We start from the raw sequence: 20120 nt of genomic DNA, 5'->3' as shown, positions 1-20120 counted from the left end.
AAAAAAAATGTCGCTTCCAAACGAACGACTCTGGTAGGTAAGCACACTCGATACGCTGAACGAAACATGGTAGTCGAGCTAATCTGGGACAGAAACGGGAGTTGATCAAGGCGGGGATGACAGAGGTACCCGAGGGAGAAAAGTTGTGCAGCGAACCAGACTGCAGGAGTTGGTTGGCCCGTGGTTCCATTGGCACAAGGCTTCTGTACCGCGTTCGATGTATCAGTTCGGTGGCGATTGTGCAACTCTGCTCCATTCCGCCACCCCTAACCGTATTTGAATAAACTCTGGTCAACGAGTTGACTCGCATACCGTATCAGGTAAATGGTACCGTCATTTTGACTCGCTCCGTTTTACCAGGAATTGTTGAATTAGCCGGAAGCCGGAAAGCAAAGTTTCACAAAAAACATATTCCTGATTGCGAAGAGGAGTGATTTTCAAATAAATTCTCCAGATATTTTCATATCCGTTAAAACTGGTAATTGCAAAAGTTATACGCAACTCAATTTCACCGTTTTCGATTAATGTATGTAATACAGATAACATTTTGATACTTTATTATCCGGGTCACGTTACACGGTTGTATTTTTTTCAGCCTGTCGTCATTATGGACTCGACTTTGTTTCAAATGAAAAAAGAAAACACGTGATCGAGTTATTCTTCTCTAAGCCATTAAAACGTGAAATGAAAAATAATTCTGTATTGCAATTCGATGCTCACGTACCTTCCGTTTGTTGGTAGTGGAAATCCATCCAAAGCCCAGGCTACTTGAGGTGTCGGATTTCCTGCTGCCGAACATTTCAGTGATACAGCTGGTCCAGGCTGCAGCGTCTGCTCTATAAATGAGTACAGCAGAACCGGCGGAGCGTCTGAAAAATCAAAATGAACATATCCAGGGTGATATTTTGAGCAAAGTTTTCGTCGATAATACGACAAATAATACGTCATATCGTCAGAGGTTGCGTATATCGATAATTTCTCTTAACCAAGGTCAATTTGTGTGAAGTATTATATTTTTTTTTAAATTTCGTGGGGTCAGCTTTTGCCTGTTAATTCAATATTCTGATACTAAATAGATTTTTTGATGTTGCTTATTTTGTTTAGTTTTGCTGGTATTGAAATTATATTTATTTGAATGAAAGGTTCCCCAACCAGTCGATTAGCAATAAAAAAGAAAAGATAGAAAGAGTGTTGAATCTTAAAAATGCTACACCGGATTTGAAAAAGTTATTTGATTCCTGTAGATAAAGGTAAAAAAATTCGTGGTGTTTGGTCACATTTTACTTTTTGTTTTTATCGCACGGTTTTTTGGTTCAATAACGTATATCGGTGAAAGACTTTCCACCATTTCGATAGATAATTATGTTAAAAATAGTACTTTACAGTACGATTTTTATACAATATGAAGGCAGGGAAAAAGAAAACCAACGTATTATAATGATTGTAAGCACAAATATGAGTCACCTACGTATATAATACATGTGAAAAAAATTACCCGCCAATTGGTGTTTGTTAATAAATGACTTTAGTCCAGCGTGAGATTTGTCGTTTCATTGAATGATCTCCGCTATTCATTTATTTATTTATTTATTTTTTGTTATTAACAAAAAAAAAAAAAAATTACGATAGTCATTATCCCAGACAAAATCCGAAAGCAGACTAATATGAAATTCGATGACCACGGTGTATACTGGACGTAAATTTCTGGTAGCTTAATTTATATACGTGACCGATCGGAAAGCTGCATGGCGGAGATAATTTTTCAGGCTCTTCACGTCCAGGAAATTCAAATATTCCTGGCCCACCCAACCAGACTGAAAATCCGGAATTAACTTTTGCCGTTCGTATCTGCATACATACGTGTGTGTGTATATATATATATATATGTATACATATATGCATATATACCTGAACGTGTAGCAGCAGAAACGAAAGGGGTAATTTGTACCCCAGCGTTCGCAATTAGCGACATGCTCGAAGCGTAGAACGGCAGATGTAACACGGTGGGAACGTGCAGTTTGACTAAAACTGTGCCGGAGTGGTGTTTTGATTTTTCTCATGTTCCTTAATCTTCGTATCTCCCTTCCCTTCTCTATATTCCATACCTTGCTCAGGAGCTTTAATCTCTAACCTGACGCCGCCGTATCACAGCATCAGGCTGTTTTCTGTTTTCTTTTTTCTTCTGTTTCTTTTTACTTGCACCATAGCCTCTCAAAATTATGCTATCCCGTTACGTAAATGTATTCTCGTCTCACGTCTACCCCCTACCTCTATTCTACGTCTACTCTACGCCTAGTTTACACTTAATCTATCTATCGCACTTGTACGTTTCTTTTTTCTGTTCTCTCTCCATTACATCTTCTAGGCTGTAACTTGTAACTTGTAACCTATAATTTATAATTTATAATTTATAATACATAATCACTCAACTCATATATGTTCTGTTACAACTCAAGTCTCTCTATTCTAACTCAATTTAATTTTATAATGTACTACCTATGTACTTGGCTCTTTTTGTGCTTGTGGGTTCTAACCCTAGCATAATAAAATTTGTTCTATTTGTTCTATCTATTCCCTTTCGGTATTTGACTGTGCACGAAAACACCGTCAAAGATTTCGGCGCTTGTTAGCTGTCGTATACATATATATGCATATATATACGGTTTATCTGATCCTCGACCACTTGAGATTGGTCCACGATTTTTTATATTCTTGTTCTAGGTTTAAAGAGCACTCATCCTTGTTGCAAACTTTTTTTGAGTAAATTTATTTTACTTATGATTTTTGAATGTTTAAGTCGCAGCTCCCAAGAGATTGACTTTTATTTCTTATTTTTGTTAACTTTTTTTTTAATCATAAGCTCAAAAAAAAAAAGTATAATCGAATGTTGAGCCAACCTAAGTCTAGGCAAGGTTCTGAGAATTTATTCAGACTGTCGAATTACGTCTAAAGACATCCTGCTTTTCAAAAATCATAAGTAAAACAGACATGCTAAAAAAAGATTGAAAACAAATTTCAGTGCTCGAACAACTATACAAAAAACCGTGAACCAAATTCAAAAGGTCGACCCTGGTCGATTTGGCGTTGAATGTCGCATATACAGGGTGTTTCCGAGTAAACCCCGCGATATGTGGAGTTGCCTCCCACCTAGGGGCACAAATATCGGTAAAACAGACTCACGGAGTTACCGACAGTCAGCGCGTTTGAAGTCCTCACGAGCGAACTGGTTACTGTTCGTATTTCCAAGTTATGTGGATTTGACCGAGCAGTCGTTTCGTTGTTTGTAACCTGCGCTAAAGCGTTCAGTGATCGCGTTCGTAGGTTACGTTAAAGTGATTATGACTCGGTAGGTCTGTTTTACCGATAATTTTTCCCCTGAGTGGTAAGCAGCCGAACACACCGTGGCGTTTACTCGGCTACACCCCGTATATACACACCTATTCCGAATACGAAAGCGACAGAAGAGGACAATGGAATCGTTGATACGTGAAGAGACGAGGAAATTCCGCAGTCGGCGTGCTAGCTTGGTGTACTTCGAAGATGGAGTCTACACCGTACCGACCTACTATTGGAGGATAGTAGAAAAAAGTGGGAGGAAAAAGAGAAAAGTGTACAAAGTGCGCCTGCACGACGATACGAGCCGACTCATTGTCAATTCTCCACATCGTCTGCGGAATCGCAATTCCGGAACGATTGATCCATGGACCGCAAGAATATAATCATCGCCGTATTATCGCCGAATCAAAGGCGATAACGAGTCGCATATTTTCATAGTCTGCCGACTCTGTTCTTGCCCAGGTACAGACGACCTCTCAACGAGCTCTCTTTCGTCACTCCAGACGTTCCAGGTCAGAGATGATTTCTTCGCGCTGCAGAGAAAAAAACGAGTGAAATTTTTCCTCCTTATATTATTTTCTCTTTTCTCTACCCTCCAGGTGTATCTACACTCCGACTATTCGCACACGAGTTACTTCATCTTTTTACTGTTTCGTCGCCCGATTTTAATCCGGTTTGCGCCTCGTTATTTCGACTTGCGAATTTTTTTTCTTCCAATATTGTTCTTCTTATTACTTCAGATAACTTGACATTAAGCACAGTCTCTGAACTTTTGTCTTCACGTTTTCGTAATTTCATAAGTATCTGGTTTGTAATGTTTTTTTCTTCTGAGGAACTGGTCAAATGACATGACATTTTATGTTTTATGTTTTTCACAGATTCACCGATACAGGTCATTTCTTTTTCATCAACAGTAAATTAATTATTGCTGTTCTCCGATCAAACTCTATACGAGTAAGATCCTGAAAAATAAGCCATTTACGGAAAGCAATGTGAAAAAATAGCGTCCCGATAAAATGGTAAAACATAGCTGTGCTCAAAAACTAAGCCGTCGTGGAATAAAATCTAACGAATCTGTTACATTAGTAACAATTTCGAAGTGATTTGAAATACAAAATCAAAACTTAGGCTCCTAGTTTATAATTTTTTAATTTTTTGTTGCCCAAATTTAAAATGAAATCCTCGTAGGTTACGAATACGTGAACTTGATAAATTCTCAAGATGCGACTGTCTCGCATGATAAAATAGGTGAAATTAACTCGTTCGCAAGAATATTGCTGAATGCAGCCAAAGTACAGACAGAAGTATCTTTTACACGAGAAATACCAAGTTCTTCGCTAAGTCACCTGAACTTTGATCTACTTCCGGATGTTCGTCACACACACGCGATACGAATACGTGTAACTGTCAGAGATTTTTCATATTCTCTCACACATCGTCCGTGATGCTAGCATAATAGATGTAGCAGGAAAGAGCGTAGTATACATATATACATAAAGGCGAGGAATGCAAAGTAGATATTAAATTCTTTCTCGAGTCAACCCGGAGGCTCCGTCTTCCGTCCCTTTCGCGGTGTTCAAACCCCCGTCCTCCCTTACACCTGCATCCCCCGGAGCACATCAGTAGCGTCCATTCCGCTTCTCTCGGGTGAAATTCTCTTTGACATGAATTCCGTGCATTACTGACGCTGACGAGCGCGCGACGCTAACTTCATTGTTGTTCAAAGGCCCTTGCCGCGGATACAGGATGGGGAGATAGGGAGATACCGAATCCTTCGTCTGGCAATGCGCACGCGGCGATGAGCCATAGATCATAATTTCGCAGACCTCGGACATTAGTGACGACTGTGCGAGAATTCTCGGCCCTTCGAGGCCCCGAATCACCGTTTTTGCAGGAAAATCGTTCGCAGAGGCTGAACAAAATTGGCGTGAATTTGAGGCTAAGCTTTTTTGAGTCGTCTTTTAAGGGTGAGAAAATTGAATGGTCACACTATGGAATTTTCCTGTCTTACAAAACTTAAGAATGATAAAAGTAGCGGTATATTAAAGAATTGTCAAAATACAGAGAAGTAAATTGCATCGAAAACCAATGTATAGAATCGTCAGACACGTTTTGGTTTTATAAAAATTTTACGTTTCTATATTTTGACTCTTAAAGTTCAATAAAATATACTCTCCCGACATTGATGAGTCGATTTTTTAACTCTTCTACTTTCTCATCTATTTAAATTTTAATCTCCACGCCATTTTGAATTTTGTAATTACTTCATGATTCAGGAAAGTCAAGAATCAGTCAACATAGAATCGTATTAAAAATATATGGAATATTTACAAATTTTGAAAAAAAAAACTATTCGTCGTTTACACTGACAATGAGAGAAACTTTTAGTTCCAGTTACCGCTAAGTACTTAACTATTTTCATTTTCTAACACAATCGAAAAATACAGTTCCAAACAGTTTTTTTAACGATACCTGTTTCACTGAATTTTTCCTAGTTACTGTAACAAATGAAATTTTTCTCAGTGTAAATCTATATTTCATACCACATATCATAAACGATAGGAAAGGAGTATGTATAGATTCCTGATTTCAAAACGATTTGCAACCGATTCCTCGGGCGATTTCAGAGATAATAATCCCTCGGTTTTTGTTGAAACGCGAGAGCTTTTTTTATTCTTGCCAGTTTGTCATGGTTGTTAAAAGTTGGTTCCACCGTCGTTCTCTGTGACGGTGCTGCAAAGACATCCTCAGGCGTGGAGATTACGCGGAGTTTTAATGACCCGGTGGGTACGGCTCCGCCGTTATACCCTCCTCCAAGTTGTGAAATTTTTATTCGGAAGTTCACGTTGTAAAAAAGATGGCCTAGCGAGAATGGCCGTGCAACCGTAGCTCCTGCAGAAGCGAAACGAACTCGACGTCGTAACGAGAATTATGGCTAATAATCTTTTTTTTTTCTCAGAAAGTAATACATTCTGGACCGTTGATTTTTTCAACCTTTATGTACGGTTTTCAAAATGTTGAACTCGTAAGCCAATATCGAGATATCCGATTCCGCAATTATTACACATGCTTTCGAATTTTGCTGAGAAAATATTAACGCGTAAATTTATTGAATGAGTTTGCCTAACGAATCGGATCGCAATAAAAGTTTTAGGGACGACAAAAAGAATTTAGTCATTTTGAACACACAGTCGTGTCTGTAATTATTGATATTGGAACTGATGTTACTCGAATATTCTTAGATTCATTTCAATTACATAATCTAAATGTTGTTCCATTCATGTTCACTATCGTTACTGAAAAATAATATTGCTTCAGTTTGATTTTAAGGTTTTTTAATCTCTTCCTAAATTTCGATTCAGACTGTCGAACTAAGATTCGTCACTAAGTATAAATCCAAGTAGAAATCCAACCAGAAATTCACGAAATAGACGATTCTCTATCATTTCAGAAACGGTGCGGGCTTGACGAGAGATCGAATTAATTAATTATTCACTACACATTGATGAGGATTTTTCTGTATCATATTTCTCTTCCACAGTTTTGAATCGCCGAACGAAATTTCTCACCGTTTCACAGAAAACTGGGATCTGGCCCGCAGCATAATTCGTTAAAAAAAAAAAAAAAAAAAAAAAACAATTCCAATCAATCAAAATGCCCTGAAATCCTTTCCAAAAGACCTAAGAACCTGAAATTCCACCAGCCCAAAACACTCACCGCCCAATTGAAGCTCCGCAGTGGCCTGAGCGGTGTCGCCTTCCGACCTCCTGACGACACATTGGTACATCCCTCTGTCTTCCCGACCGATACCGTTGAGCTGAAGCACTTCGGACAGTCTGCCAGTGCCTGGAAGTTGTCTGCCGTCTTTGTACCACGTAACAAAGTGCTGACCACCCAGAGAATGAGTGCCAACGACGCACCGAAACTCGGCGTTTCCACCTAGGTGAACGCTCAGCAGCGGAGGAGTGACTTCGACGTGTAGCGGAGCCGTCACAGTCAGTCTGTCGATTCCAGACAAATTCCAAATACTTTCCACCACCTTTTTTACCCTCAATTTAAGAGACCCCCGGTTACCTAAGTTCCGCGCTCGCCTCGCCTCCGGGATTCGCTGCCGAACATCTGTACACTCCGCTGTCTTCTGCAGTTACAGCTTCGATCGCCAAAACCGGACCCAAAATCCGAGTCCGAGGACCGGGAAGCACGAGCATCGGCTCTCCTCCGGTTTGGGAAAACCATCTGCGGGAGAAATATGTCGATTTAAAGAAAAAATTCGTTAGACGCTCGTCGTAGAAATCCAAAGCGAAATTTCTAAAAAAAAACTTTGTCAATGGAGAATCTAAGGCTGAAATTTTTTCGCCTTTCAGGATTGCGGATTTTTCATCGTATCGAAATATTTCTATGTACGTATGTACATATACTGAGAATTTCGGGTCATCGTTCCACAATTAAAAACCAAGAATTTGACATTTGTGCGCTTGCGTCTCACACTCGGAATTTGGGACACATTTTTAATTTTGAAAGTTCTTCGCAAGGTTCTAACGCACTGTAAAAGAAATGCTATACATAAGTAAAAATCACAACATCACTGTTAACAAACGAACCGATATCCGATACAATGACATTATTTGCAATTCATAATTTCGCCCCCTTCGAATACGACAGCCATGTGTATGTTGAAAGATTCAAATTTGCCTAATATATGTGACATCCATTGACTTATCGATAATCACCGTGGAGCCTAAATCCTCACTTCCTCCTGAGGTGGGGAATTAACGACATCGTGCTGGTAGGATGGTCATAAATTGTAAACAATCTAATTAAATCGCAGTCGTTAATATACTTGATTTATAATTTATCAAATCTTCCTGTATCCTGCCAACTCAACATGTACATCTAGTTTGTAATTTAGATGTAAAAGTCGTATTACGCACACGCAACTTGACCTCATTTACCAAGATTCAAACAAATGTCAACAAACACGCGTGTGTTTCGCACCATATTGTAATAATCACATAAATTAACCATAAGACCTCACAAATAGAAAAGGAAATCTCCTGTCAAACATTTTTTTGTTTTCAATGTTAACAGGAGCCTTACTAATATAAAATTTGCGTATTGATATTGTTGAAAATAATTCACACTCCCAAATTACGTACACGGTTTTCTGTCAGAATTTCTCTGCGAACAGGACTTGTCCGCGTTTGAAAAAGCTTGCACAATAAGTTGTGCGAAAGAAGTCTGAAAGGTATGACAGGGCGGAGCTTCTGTACGTACGACTATCTATGCATACACACACACACACACACATCTCGGAGATTAAAAAGACTCGTGAGAAGTCGCTTGGTTATACATATATACTACACTTTTGCAGAGTTTATACGCGCGCTATATTTTCCATGTATACACACACCCAGCTGTAATACATGACTATGTAAAGTGTGTTACGTATAGATCAGGGATTCGGAAAGTTCGCTGTGAATATAGCAAAACTTGGTGCCGATTGAGCAAGAGCCATGAAGCTACTTCCGAACAAAACTATACAAACCGCGACGACTAAATCAGAATTTATCCGTCGCGTTGGGAACATTTTGCTCAACTTTTTCTCTCCTCGTGAACTTTCGAGTTGAAACTTTGAATGTAATCTCTACGTGGCTTTTTACAATTAGAAGTATACGATATTGCGACAAGTTGCTCTGTAAGTAGAGTTGAGTAGTATGTCGTTTTTTCTCAAAGGAACTTTTTTTACAACCGTGATGTCCGTTTTTGTTCTCTCAACTCATGTCTTAGAATTTTATTAAAATAATTCGAAAAGCATCGTACCGATAAAAGTGATAATCTAATCGGGTCTAAGTTTGGAAAAGCCGCGTCGATTTAGACCAAAATCATCTGAATCCGGTAACTCATTCTCGAGATATCGTCGGACAAAAATGACCTAAGCCCAATTCTACATTTTCAGGGTGATTACAATAACTTTGATTTCTTTCTCTAAAAACAAAGAAGGAGGAAGTCAATTGACATTATAAAAAAATCATTCAATTTTCATCACATCTCGGTCGAATATTTTTCGAATTTGAATAATATAATTAAAAACAATACTCATTGTCAGTTTCTGATAAGTGGAATAACGAAGCTTTAATGAAATCATGTGGGGAGTGAAAATGTATAAATATTAAATTTATTACATTCAAATTTATTTGATACTTCGATTCTTTACATTTCAACAGTTTTAAATTCCGCTAAGCACATTTTCACGTTTATCGAAAGTACGATATTTTGATCCTCGTGTTTTTTAACACTTCCGGACTATTTTCACACCCACCCCGGCAATAAAATCAGAAGTATATTGATCGTTATTGCAATATGGCGTGCGTCTTTGTTGGAACGGCTAATTTCGGAAATTCGTGGTGAAATCTATCACCGCGATGAAACCGTAAAGGAATTTCTTCGCCGCCCTCCGCCGAGGTAAAACAATATTCTCGAATTACGAGCTCCGGTCAATCACCTCCGATCAATTGGGCTTGATTAAAGGGGAACGCCTCGTACTGCGGTGCAGGAAATTAATTTTCCGATGAGATATACCCGATTTCAGTAATCAGGGCGCAGCTTTCCGCGGCACGTATATAACACACACATATGCATATTTTTCATTCCGTACGTGCGTCAGGCGTGAGAACTAAGCGCGCCAATTTTTTATTACGATTTACGACGACAGAAAGTACGCATTTTTATTATCGCGCTAGTCTTTTTCCCTCGTTATTTTTTATTTTTACATTTGTTTTTATTTACTTATTTATTTATTGTTTTTTTTACTTTTGCCCTGTACAGCAAACACGAGGGGTAAAAATGAAAGTTCTGTAATGGACCCAAAATAAGTAAAGTTATGTGTAACGGTAATAATGGGTAGGTAATGTTGATTCAAAAAATCGCAACTTCGTTTCCGCTTCATTCGTAACTTACAATTTGGAGTTCTTAGTACAAGTACGAATAACAATAAAAAAAAATGAATCGCGTCGTGAGTACGATTACGAGTTCTCATTTTGTCGATCAAAATTCTGACCAAGTTCCAGAAGAGTCAGGGATAATAGTAATAATAATAATAACAATAACAACAACAACAACAGTATAAGTACCGATAACATTTAAAAAATGAGTGTATTTGAGAAAAATCCTTTTCCCTTTTTTTTCTACGTTATTAAAGTCAATCGATTCATTGATTCTTTTCATCTTAATCCGAGTGAAGGGCGAGATGAGAAGGAGAAGAGATGAAAGATGTGAAGGAAAAAATGTCGGCACAATTGATTGAAAAGGCGACTATGGCAACAGGGTGAGACGACGATAAACGGTTAAAGTTAGCCTGCGATGTTTCGTGACAAAATTTCGAGGGGGTTTACATAAAGAATCCTTCGATACAGAGAGGCTTATTATACAGGGGTGAAAGGTTAACGGGGAAAGTGTTTTGACAAGCGAGTGAACAGTCAATGGACTGTGCAAAGCAGGGTGAAAAGTTTGTGAAAACGTTAATCATATTCCAATAACATGAGCAATAATTGCCTGAAATCACATCGATGTATAGATTACGCACATTTGAGATTGCATAACGGAAAAGGATAGAAAAAGCAGAAATGTAAGCACTGGATGAATTGTTTGTTTTCTATTGAACGAAGAATGTTTAAACGTGATCCCGCTGAATAAATCCTCTGGAGCAAACACATCAAATTATTATATTCGTAAGTCAAGAAGGTTTGGTTGAAAATAAAAAATAGTGATCACTGGGATTTGCCTCAGAGTTGTTGAAAATATAGTAGATTCGTTTGGTTTCATTCTGCAATAGTTCATTTTATATATTCAGAAGACTATTTTCTACAAATTGACAGAAGTACTTTCTTTTTTTTTTATCATGTCAGCAGAGTTGAAGATTGGATTTTACAACGTTGAACCAACATTGACTATTTTCAATGGATGGCAAAACTGAATTCACTATTGAAAAATCCGAGAATTCATTTTACAGAATTTACAGACGATAGACTTTAGAATAGAACGAGCCATCGAGAGTGAAATCGATCAAATTTATTATGCTAAATCATTTTGAAGAGATTTGAAACGAAGTATTAATATCTAAACCCAAGTTTATAATTCCATCATTTCATATTAATATAATTTCAAAAGGTATCTCGTAAGAAAATTTATAGAACCCCGTCAGAGACGAGGCTGAAATTCTGAATTTGAAAAGTTCCGAAACCGCCTGATTTCGAATTTTTTGATCGTGAAACTTAATGTAAAGAATTTAAACTTTGACGAGGCATCAAAGTTTCGAATGGTCGGAAATCCGAAGCTCAAAGTTTCTAAAGTACGAAAATGAGAAAATTTGAAAATCTGAAACACCAAAATTCCGAATGATCGAAGATTTTCAGTTCCGTGAATTTTTGGCCAGGTGAAATTTGACTACTTTAATGTTTTTTTGTTTTGAATTTTCGATATTTTTACGTTCAGAATCCTGGTCATTCCGATTTTCCGTTTTTCTGATTTTTCACACCCACTCGTCGAGTGAACAATATTTTAACTATCGGAATGTCATTCTATCGAAACTTGAATTTTGGGAATCTTTCATTCCGGAACTTTGATCCGCTAGATTCTAACTACTCGAACCTTGTTGTTTCGTAAAAGTTCGATTTCTTCACTTCAAGTATCGCCACCAAATAATTACAAATTAGATTCGCTTTCGGAACTTCAACCTACAGCTTAAATTTATACACACAAGCATATCACGGACACCGCAGAAATGAACAATGTATTATTGTCAATAAATCTGTAGCAAATCTTTCAAAGCTGCTGTATATATATTTTCTTTGAGAAGAGCCGAGATCCGTTGTTTAGTTTTACATGCAGTCGGTCGCTCTGCAAAGATCGGCCGTGTCGCCATACAGGCGAGGATAATTAATTACCGTCACTCGCGTTTACCGGCAAGACGAAGCGACGAAGAAGAGTTTCTGGGTTCGGGTTCATCCGGGAACAATACCGTCGTCCCGAGGGAAACGAGTCCGGCTTGCCTGGCGCAAACAACTCCTACGCTCCTTCGGTTACCCGACTCGCGTCTTGTTCCCTACTCTCAGGATCTGCCTTATTGAGTCTGTCTGAGACGTCAGTTCGTCTCCGCGAACGCAGCTATCTCCGACCTCCGACTTAGGCTCTGTTTGCTCGGCTCTTTAACCGAAAATCGAAAAGCGGCGTCAGTTAATTTCAGAAGAAATTGGAAAAACCGAGGAGTGATCAGGTCGTTGTTGTTTTCCGGTAAGCGGTTTCGAGAAGATTATTATTCTTTCGCTAACGTGTGAAGGTAACAATGTTCTCGATTCGCGGATCTATGGATAAACCAGAAGGGTTAGTCACTGATCAATTTTGGTGTACACCTGATTCCGAGACACCAAGATTTCAAATGATTCCAAGAGATTTCAGGAGATTTTTAATGGTGTCAAGGGAAGTCAAATGATTTGGAGACGTTTGAAATTATTCGAAATCTTTTGAAACCTTTTGATGGAATTGTGAAGGAATGAATTCAAGGATTTCAAACTATTGCAAATTATTGAAATATTTCACTTTCAAATGATTTCATGAAATTTCAAAGATTTCAGAAGATTCAACCAGGGGTGTACACCAGTACTTACTCGAGCACTCGAACTATCCGGATAGTTCCGATATCCGAATTTGAAGCGTTAGATCCGGTGGATCCGAGTTGTTCGGATAATCCGGATATTCGAGAGAGTGGTAGCTCTAGTGTACACCAGATTTCTCAAGTGACGCCTTGGATAATCTGGAGAAAGATTCGAGTTGCATGGAAACTGATCGTTCTTTCGTAATACGAATTTTTTTCTTCCTTTGTTCTTATTCCTCTTGCTTTTCTAACATTTAACATTGGATTTTTCGGACAGTTATCAGTGCGTTTGAAACGTCGAGCTTTTATTCCCCCCGTTCGTCAAACTTGACTACGATTTCATTTACGTACCGAAATGTCCAATTCTGATAAATTGCGTGGTTTCATTTTGATTAACGTCGTGTGACACGGATCAAAATTTACTGATAGCAAAATTAGATACGAATTCAATTGTGAGGATTGAAAAAATATCGACGAAGAATCATATGTTTGAATTATTTTAGACGGGAAAAAACAGTTTTATATTAAGAAAACTGTGAATCATCGCATGGCTTTCACGGTTCATAAAAACCGACCAGTGTTTGCAAAAATTGAAAAGTAGTCAAAGATTCTACTTTGTTAGCTGAGTTTCTTCTTCTACTGTGTTGATTTTCATTCTATCTGATGCATTTACTTTTATCTGCCGTTGGTTCAATATATCAAATTTTACCGCCAAGTACCCAAAAAATATCTGAATCTATATCTTTTCACTTTTTTATAATTTTTCCGATAACCGAAAGAAAAGGAAAAAATGGTCGAGTTATCGTTGGAAAGTTATATCTACAGTCAGACTTTAATTACACTCTAAACCGATTCTGAATCGTTTTCTTCCTTCGTTTCTCTTGAATTTCGTTCCCAATCTTCGTTTTATATCGAATAACCCTGCGGTGGATGGGAAATTGCCGTTGAGATTGAACCATTATACGTACATTATATACCTATATTAAATACATATATAAACTCGGCGAAAAAAATACGTGCCTAATACAAACTTGAAAATTACATTTATACGACGAGTAGTGAAAATCGACTCTCACCTGTATTCAGGGGATGGGCAGGCCTGCGCCACGCAAACTAAAGAGGCAGACTCGTCCTGCGCCACGTGGACGATCCCCGAATGTTCCAAAATCACCGGAGGCACCACACCTCTGTGATCTGAAAGCATAAAATTTGATTACGTGTTACGTGTTATTATTTTATCATTTAAATACTCCCCTTTTTTCGCTCGCAAATATAATCATTTCATTGAAATATATTCTTCTACTGATGAAATAAAAATAAAAAACGATTCTGGCCATCATTGATTTCATTGTTGTTCATTATACAGATGCAAATTGTGGACAGAAAAGCTTCAGTGCAATAACAATGAGAATTCTGAACACAAATTTTCATATCGAAATTTTACCGACACTTACCCAAGACACGAACCCTTTTCTAGGATATTCGAGTATAGGGGATATCCCTGCTCTGATTGACTTTATCGATCGATCATCAGATCATTCAGTTGTCCGAAGTTGTCGACCGTCCCATAACTTCGTTGCTCTGTATTACCAATAATTTGCTCTTTCCGGACTATTGATGGGGTAAAAATGAGATGAAATGACGATGAGGGACGGTAAATTGTTGGTAAAGTATAGAAACGAAAATATCAGTCGGACGACAGAGTCGACAACCAAATGATCCGACGATCGATAAAGTCGATCAAAGTAAGGATATTTCCCACTCTCAAGCATTCTAGAAAAGGATTTGTGTCTTGACAAACTGTCGGTAAAATGTCGGTACAGGAATCTGGGTCCAGAACCCTCATTGTTGTTTCACTGGCTTGACTGATTCTGATTTTCCGATCCAAAACTGCAAGTATTTGGAGTAAGTATGTTAAAATCATACCCTTGGTAATTTTATAAAGCTAAGACATCGTCCCTCGAGGCGAGAGAAAAAAAACACACCCCAATGTAACAGCTCTGAACGCGACAAATAGAACGAGCAAACAAATCACAGGTCGCGGGAAGTTGCCGAGGGGTTGCGGAGGGTTTGAGGGACGGGTAGAACCCGTGTTCCTCAATATTAGATCTAGTGAGAATTCTAGGTTTTCCGGACCTCAGCGTCGCGCGGTTGACTTTCCGAAGGCTAGGAGGCAATTGAATAGTTTAGCAAGTGAATAATTTATATTCAAGGTGGCTGTAGGTTGCACGAGTCGCCTCCCGATGAAGTCAACCTAGTCGAGTTCCTCATCCCTCACTACTCCAAGGAAACTCCAGCCAAGACGGAAAAACCAGGCCAAGACTTTGCCAAACTTTTACCAACTTTCAAGTGAGTTTAAATGTAGTCGCTGGTAGATAAATTTGAAGTTGTCGTATTTTTAGATACGCTCTACCGTCAAAAACTATACTTTCGATATGATGCTAACCACGTTTTTAAAACCGGTTCTGCTATTCTCACTTTGAACCTGCAGCTTCGTGACAAATCCAATACGAACGATTTTTTTTAGAAATTCGCAAGATTTGAACAGATTTTTATAAACTGAAGACTGTGGTTCATGTTCTTCCATTAATATATCGAAATTACACAAAATACGGGCCATCTTTGATTCGAACGAAATAGTTTTGGCCTAAATTTGTTTTTTTGTCTCCGCCTTTTTTTAGTCCGATTCTTATCCTGCATAAGTGAGGCGCGCGCCCACCCCAGGTGATAAATTGTACCGTCTTAATTATGTCACGCCTCGTTAATCTTGGTGGAAACAAAGTGAAATATTCTGGCATAGAAATTATCAGCCAGGCAAGACTTACAGAGTAACAAGCTGCTATACGCCCATAAGTACAAAGGTGCTTTAGATTGGGAAGCAATTTTTATTTACTCTTCTTGTATAAAGTCTAAGCGTTAATTATTACCAAACTCTTCTTTCATTGAACTAAAATTTTCAAAATACAATTTTGTCGTAAAGTTTCACTGCTGAACTTGTTTCATTCTATCATATTTATTAACGTATCTACTTTCATAAGACTTAAAAGCTCGACTTCACTCTCGATTTGAACTCAAGTGTACAAAATAAGTCCTGATTTTGCTAGTATCTCATTTCTGGTTATCCTAACGTCAACAAAGTTATCAACACTTCTGAAGGTAATTGACTCATTCCACACGATTATGTCCATACAAGATAGTGATTCACGATTATTTTGGAAGATATCTTGAATGAATGTATTTTTTAAACATCTTATTTGAATGGAAAAAAATTAAAATGAGAAAATCGAATTCTTATATGCGGTGAATTGTTTTACGTAATACGATTTAGATTTCTTTGAGAATTTATATCACATTTATTATTTGTTATTATCGTCGTATAGTCTCGTTTCCTTGAGGAAACAACGAAGTATATCGAATTATTCGAGTATTCGAGAAAATATCATTGCATTCGTTATCTTCTTCTGCCTTCTCTATTTCTCTCTTGCTCTTCCTTTTTCCCCGGTATCATGCGAGTTGAAAGTTCGAAGTATACAACGGAATCCGTTGAATAAACAAACTCTCTGAGGGCGAGTGGTGCTCGGGAAAAATCGTTGGAAAAACATGAGGTCGTTATGTACTGCAGAGGTTCAAACTTTTCTATCGCGTAGGTATACGTATAGTAGGAGAGAGAAGGGCAGTACCGTGAATAGGCAGAATGAAAAAAGGAAAAAGCAATGCAACGACATGGCAGGAGGTAAAACAACGCGAGAACAATATCCGGTGTTGAAAATAATTAGATCGGACGAAAATATTATCAGAATTTCAAATTAATGAATTCCTCCCTCTGCTTATTGTATATATTATGTTTCGCGCTCTCGCCAACATCGTTATACATCTTATACCCTGCATATGGATCATGACGTTGTCACCGAGACGTGCTTTGAACTTTACTTTGAGAACAAGTTACTTTTTTTTTTTCTCTTTTTTTCTCCCCCTTGTTTCATCCCTTCGATTCTCACCCTTGCTCTGTATTCGTAAGAATGTCATGTATTATGCATCGCTAAATTTAACCCTTCTGTAGAATCACGTTCTCACCAGACTGGGGTGGTTTACACCCCAGCGAAAAAAATTGTTATGAAAAAATAAACTGTTGAACATTTTGACTCGAAATTTTTCTAGAACATATTGGAAGTTTACTTTGATGGATGATGTAGTTAATATGGTGAAAAATTAAATTTAAATGTACTAAAAAAATGCAATGGAAATTAAAAAAAAAAATGGCAATTTTTTTCATCTATATTACTGTTGTTTTATCTTTTTTTATTCTTGTTAATTTCAGTTAATTTGGGAAAAAGAAGCCCTGGGGTGGTCTACACCCCTAGGTGACAAGTAAGGGTTCAAACTTGAAACTCCGAACACGCTAGTCGTCAAGGATCGAAAGTAACGCGGTAATGAAATTCAAAAATCCTGGGGATATCAGTCACCTTTGATTCAATCAAGATTAAGGATCGGCTATACGAGTACATTCAAAGTATATAATGATCGCGTAACTGAATCTGTATTCCAAGTTTTACAAATCGAACCAATACTGGCTCTCACGGCCATAATCGACTTATCAAATGTGGGAAAAGGTTGTCTCAAAAATAGGGGAAAAAAATGGAAAAAAAAAAGAGAAAAAAAAAAGCTGAGGGTCAGAATCAGTCGACTTACCCGCCATTCGTACGTTGGCCACGGAGCTGACGACGACTTGTCGAGTGAGTCGATGCATCGTCCGGCATCTGTAGCGAAGAAATTGATCGCTGAATTCGAGGCCGTGAACCAAGAGTTCACCGGTCGGTAGTAAGTGGAATTTCCCATCTACGCGAGGCAGAAAAAATTTCACATTATTATACAAGCACAGGAATCTAGCGTTTAAGAATAACTTTGAGCCGACTTCATCGACGCTGCAACAGCGCGTACAGCAAACTTTCCAGCATCTCGTTGCTGCACGTTCGAAAGAAGATGATAAATAGAGGAAATAAAGCTTAACTGAGTTCGCTTCCGGAATCAAAGACGCTCAGGGTGTACAACATGAGCAAAAAACTGACTATACGGAACAAGAGAAAAAAAGAAGAATTACGAAACGAGGGTTGAAAAGTTGGGACTCAAAATTAATTGAATTGAATTAGATAATTGAGATGATGTCAAAGTTTTACGAAGTACAAATCGCTTGAAAGTCACGAATTTCAGCGAAAACAGCATGGATTACTGATCAATCTTTTTTTTTCAGTTTGTTTTGTAGAAAAGTTTTATAATTGACTGATATACGATGTTGGGAAATCGATTTTTCCAGAGTTGTAACTCGATATAAAACTAGGTATAATTATTTCGGCTCAACTTTCTAAATTACTTTATTTTGCCTTTCATGATAAGGAAAGATCCTTTCATTCCAACTTCAGTTTCGCTTTTCAAAACTCGATTTTATCATGTTTCTGTTTCAATGATTTTGCTACTAAAAGACCTCGTATTTCCTAACTTCAAGGGTTACAATTTTACCGGATTTGGATCACGACGCAGGTTATAAGTTCATGCAAAAAACGAACTGCCAGGGTAAATTTTGTACACCAATTTTTTTCGTTTCTGTTTTGTTCGCATCTTTTCTCCAAAGGGACAAAATTGGATCGAGGTAAAAAACCGTAACCTTTGTTAGGTTAGGTTAGATAAGGTAAATTTTTCGGACGACCAGTTTTCACGATCAATGGCTAACGGATTTTTTTCGCTTCTGTTTTATTTGCATCTTTTCTCCGAAGGGACAAAATTGGATAAAGGTAAAGAGGTAAAAGCTTTGTTAGACAACGTCCGTTAATCCGGAGGCAGGCTGTGGGTGTCCAGAAAGGAAGAGGCGAGGGGAGATTTTAAACCAAACTGGGTTAACGATCAGTCGAGTTCTGCGTACATATATATATACGTAAAAAGCACGTCAACGGATGTCCGAAAAGCCCGGTGCCCGGTGTCGAGGGGCGTCAAGTTTTTTTTTTTTTTTTTTCTCCCGGTTAATATACGTGCCCCGAGAGCTTGCAAGCAGCAGCACAATCCGACCCGAATACGGAAGCCCGGTTAACAAGTATGACAATAGCTGGGAGAATTCTTGAATTCCGGCTCTGAATATTTAGCAGATAAGTCGAGGACGACTTTCCGTCTTTCTTTTCATTTTCTTTATTTTCTTCTTTCCTTTCCTCCTTTATTCTCACTTTGGGGGAATACACTCACGTGCATTATACCTATAGCCTGCAGGAAAGGAGGAACAGGCAGGATATCCGGCAGGGATAAAAAGAAAGCGAGGAAAAAGGCGCGGGCCCCGCAAGGATCTCTCCGTTTCTTCAACGTAGCGAGTTTTCACGCACGCGGTGATCCTTCTCGCGGTATATGGAGTCCTGATCCTTTTCCAAAGATTCGACCTACACCCTCCGCAAGGTCCTTTTAGGTTCTATCCTCCCCCCCCCCCCCCCCCCCCCCCCCTTTGCCGGTATCGTCGTGTAATTACGTTTCGGCTGTTAATACGATCTCGTATTCAATTCACTCGCGTTCTCAGGCAGCGAGGTGATTATAATTATTACTCTTCACTAGCCTCATGGTGCTGAGAATAACCTTTTTTTTTATACAAAAAATCTATCAACTAAACATAGATCAAACTTCAGTCTAGTTGAAAAATGAACTACAGTACAAGTTTAGTTGAAAGTGAAATATCAACGATTATATTTGATTAGGTAAAATAATCTCTCCGCTACGGTAAAGTAAGAAATAAAATCCTGTAAATATTGATTTTCACATTACCCTACCTTATCCACTGAGAGAAGAAACGGCTTTTATTTTATTTAGTCCCGTGTTCGTCTTTGTTGAAAATATTGAATCGGAAAGCTGCAGGATTCATAGCGAGAACTCGTATTATATAAATATATAGGCAACGAGCCGCATTGAGAAAAGGAATAGCGGAGATTTGCTTTAACGATTCTAACGTCAATATTTTCCTTGGAAAAATATCTCTCACGTTTTCAAATCCCTCTCGTTATACGCGGCTATTCATAAAAATTCATATAATATATCAGGAGTGTTCCGGAAGTTTGTTTCAATGCAGCGCGTAGTTGGAAATTTTTTTTTCTGCCTCTTCTTTTTTTTT

General features: G+C 38.2%; 1 protein-coding gene across 9 annotated transcripts in view; it reads right to left on the bottom strand.

Moving 5' to 3' along the window:
• The window catches only part of LOC124174822 (Down syndrome cell adhesion molecule-like protein Dscam2), a 114569-nt gene that overhangs the window by 36041 nt on the left and 58408 nt on the right, over positions 1-20120 (bottom strand). For all 9 annotated transcript variants that reach the window (XR_006869009.1, XR_006869010.1, XR_006869011.1 and 6 more), the window contains exons 4-8: positions 17675-17821; positions 14062-14179; positions 7411-7572; positions 7054-7337; positions 725-869 (exon numbers count right to left, since the gene is read on the bottom strand). Coding sequence is in view for 6 of the 9 variants with exons in the window: in XM_046554345.1 (XP_046410301.1) it covers positions 725-869; positions 7054-7337; positions 7411-7572; positions 14062-14179; positions 17675-17821 (856 nt within the window). In the remaining 3 variants the exon portion in view is untranslated. The remainder of the gene's footprint in view (positions 1-724; positions 870-7053; positions 7338-7410; positions 7573-14061; positions 14180-17674; positions 17822-20120) is intronic.

This window comes from Neodiprion fabricii, chromosome 2, assembly GCF_021155785.1.
Source record: "Neodiprion fabricii isolate iyNeoFabr1 chromosome 2, iyNeoFabr1.1, whole genome shotgun sequence".
In the NCBI taxonomy this organism is placed as follows: domain Eukaryota; kingdom Metazoa; phylum Arthropoda; class Insecta; order Hymenoptera; family Diprionidae; genus Neodiprion; species Neodiprion fabricii.
Note: the sequence above shows the minus strand (reverse complement) of the source record. Positions and strands in the feature narration are given on the sequence as shown.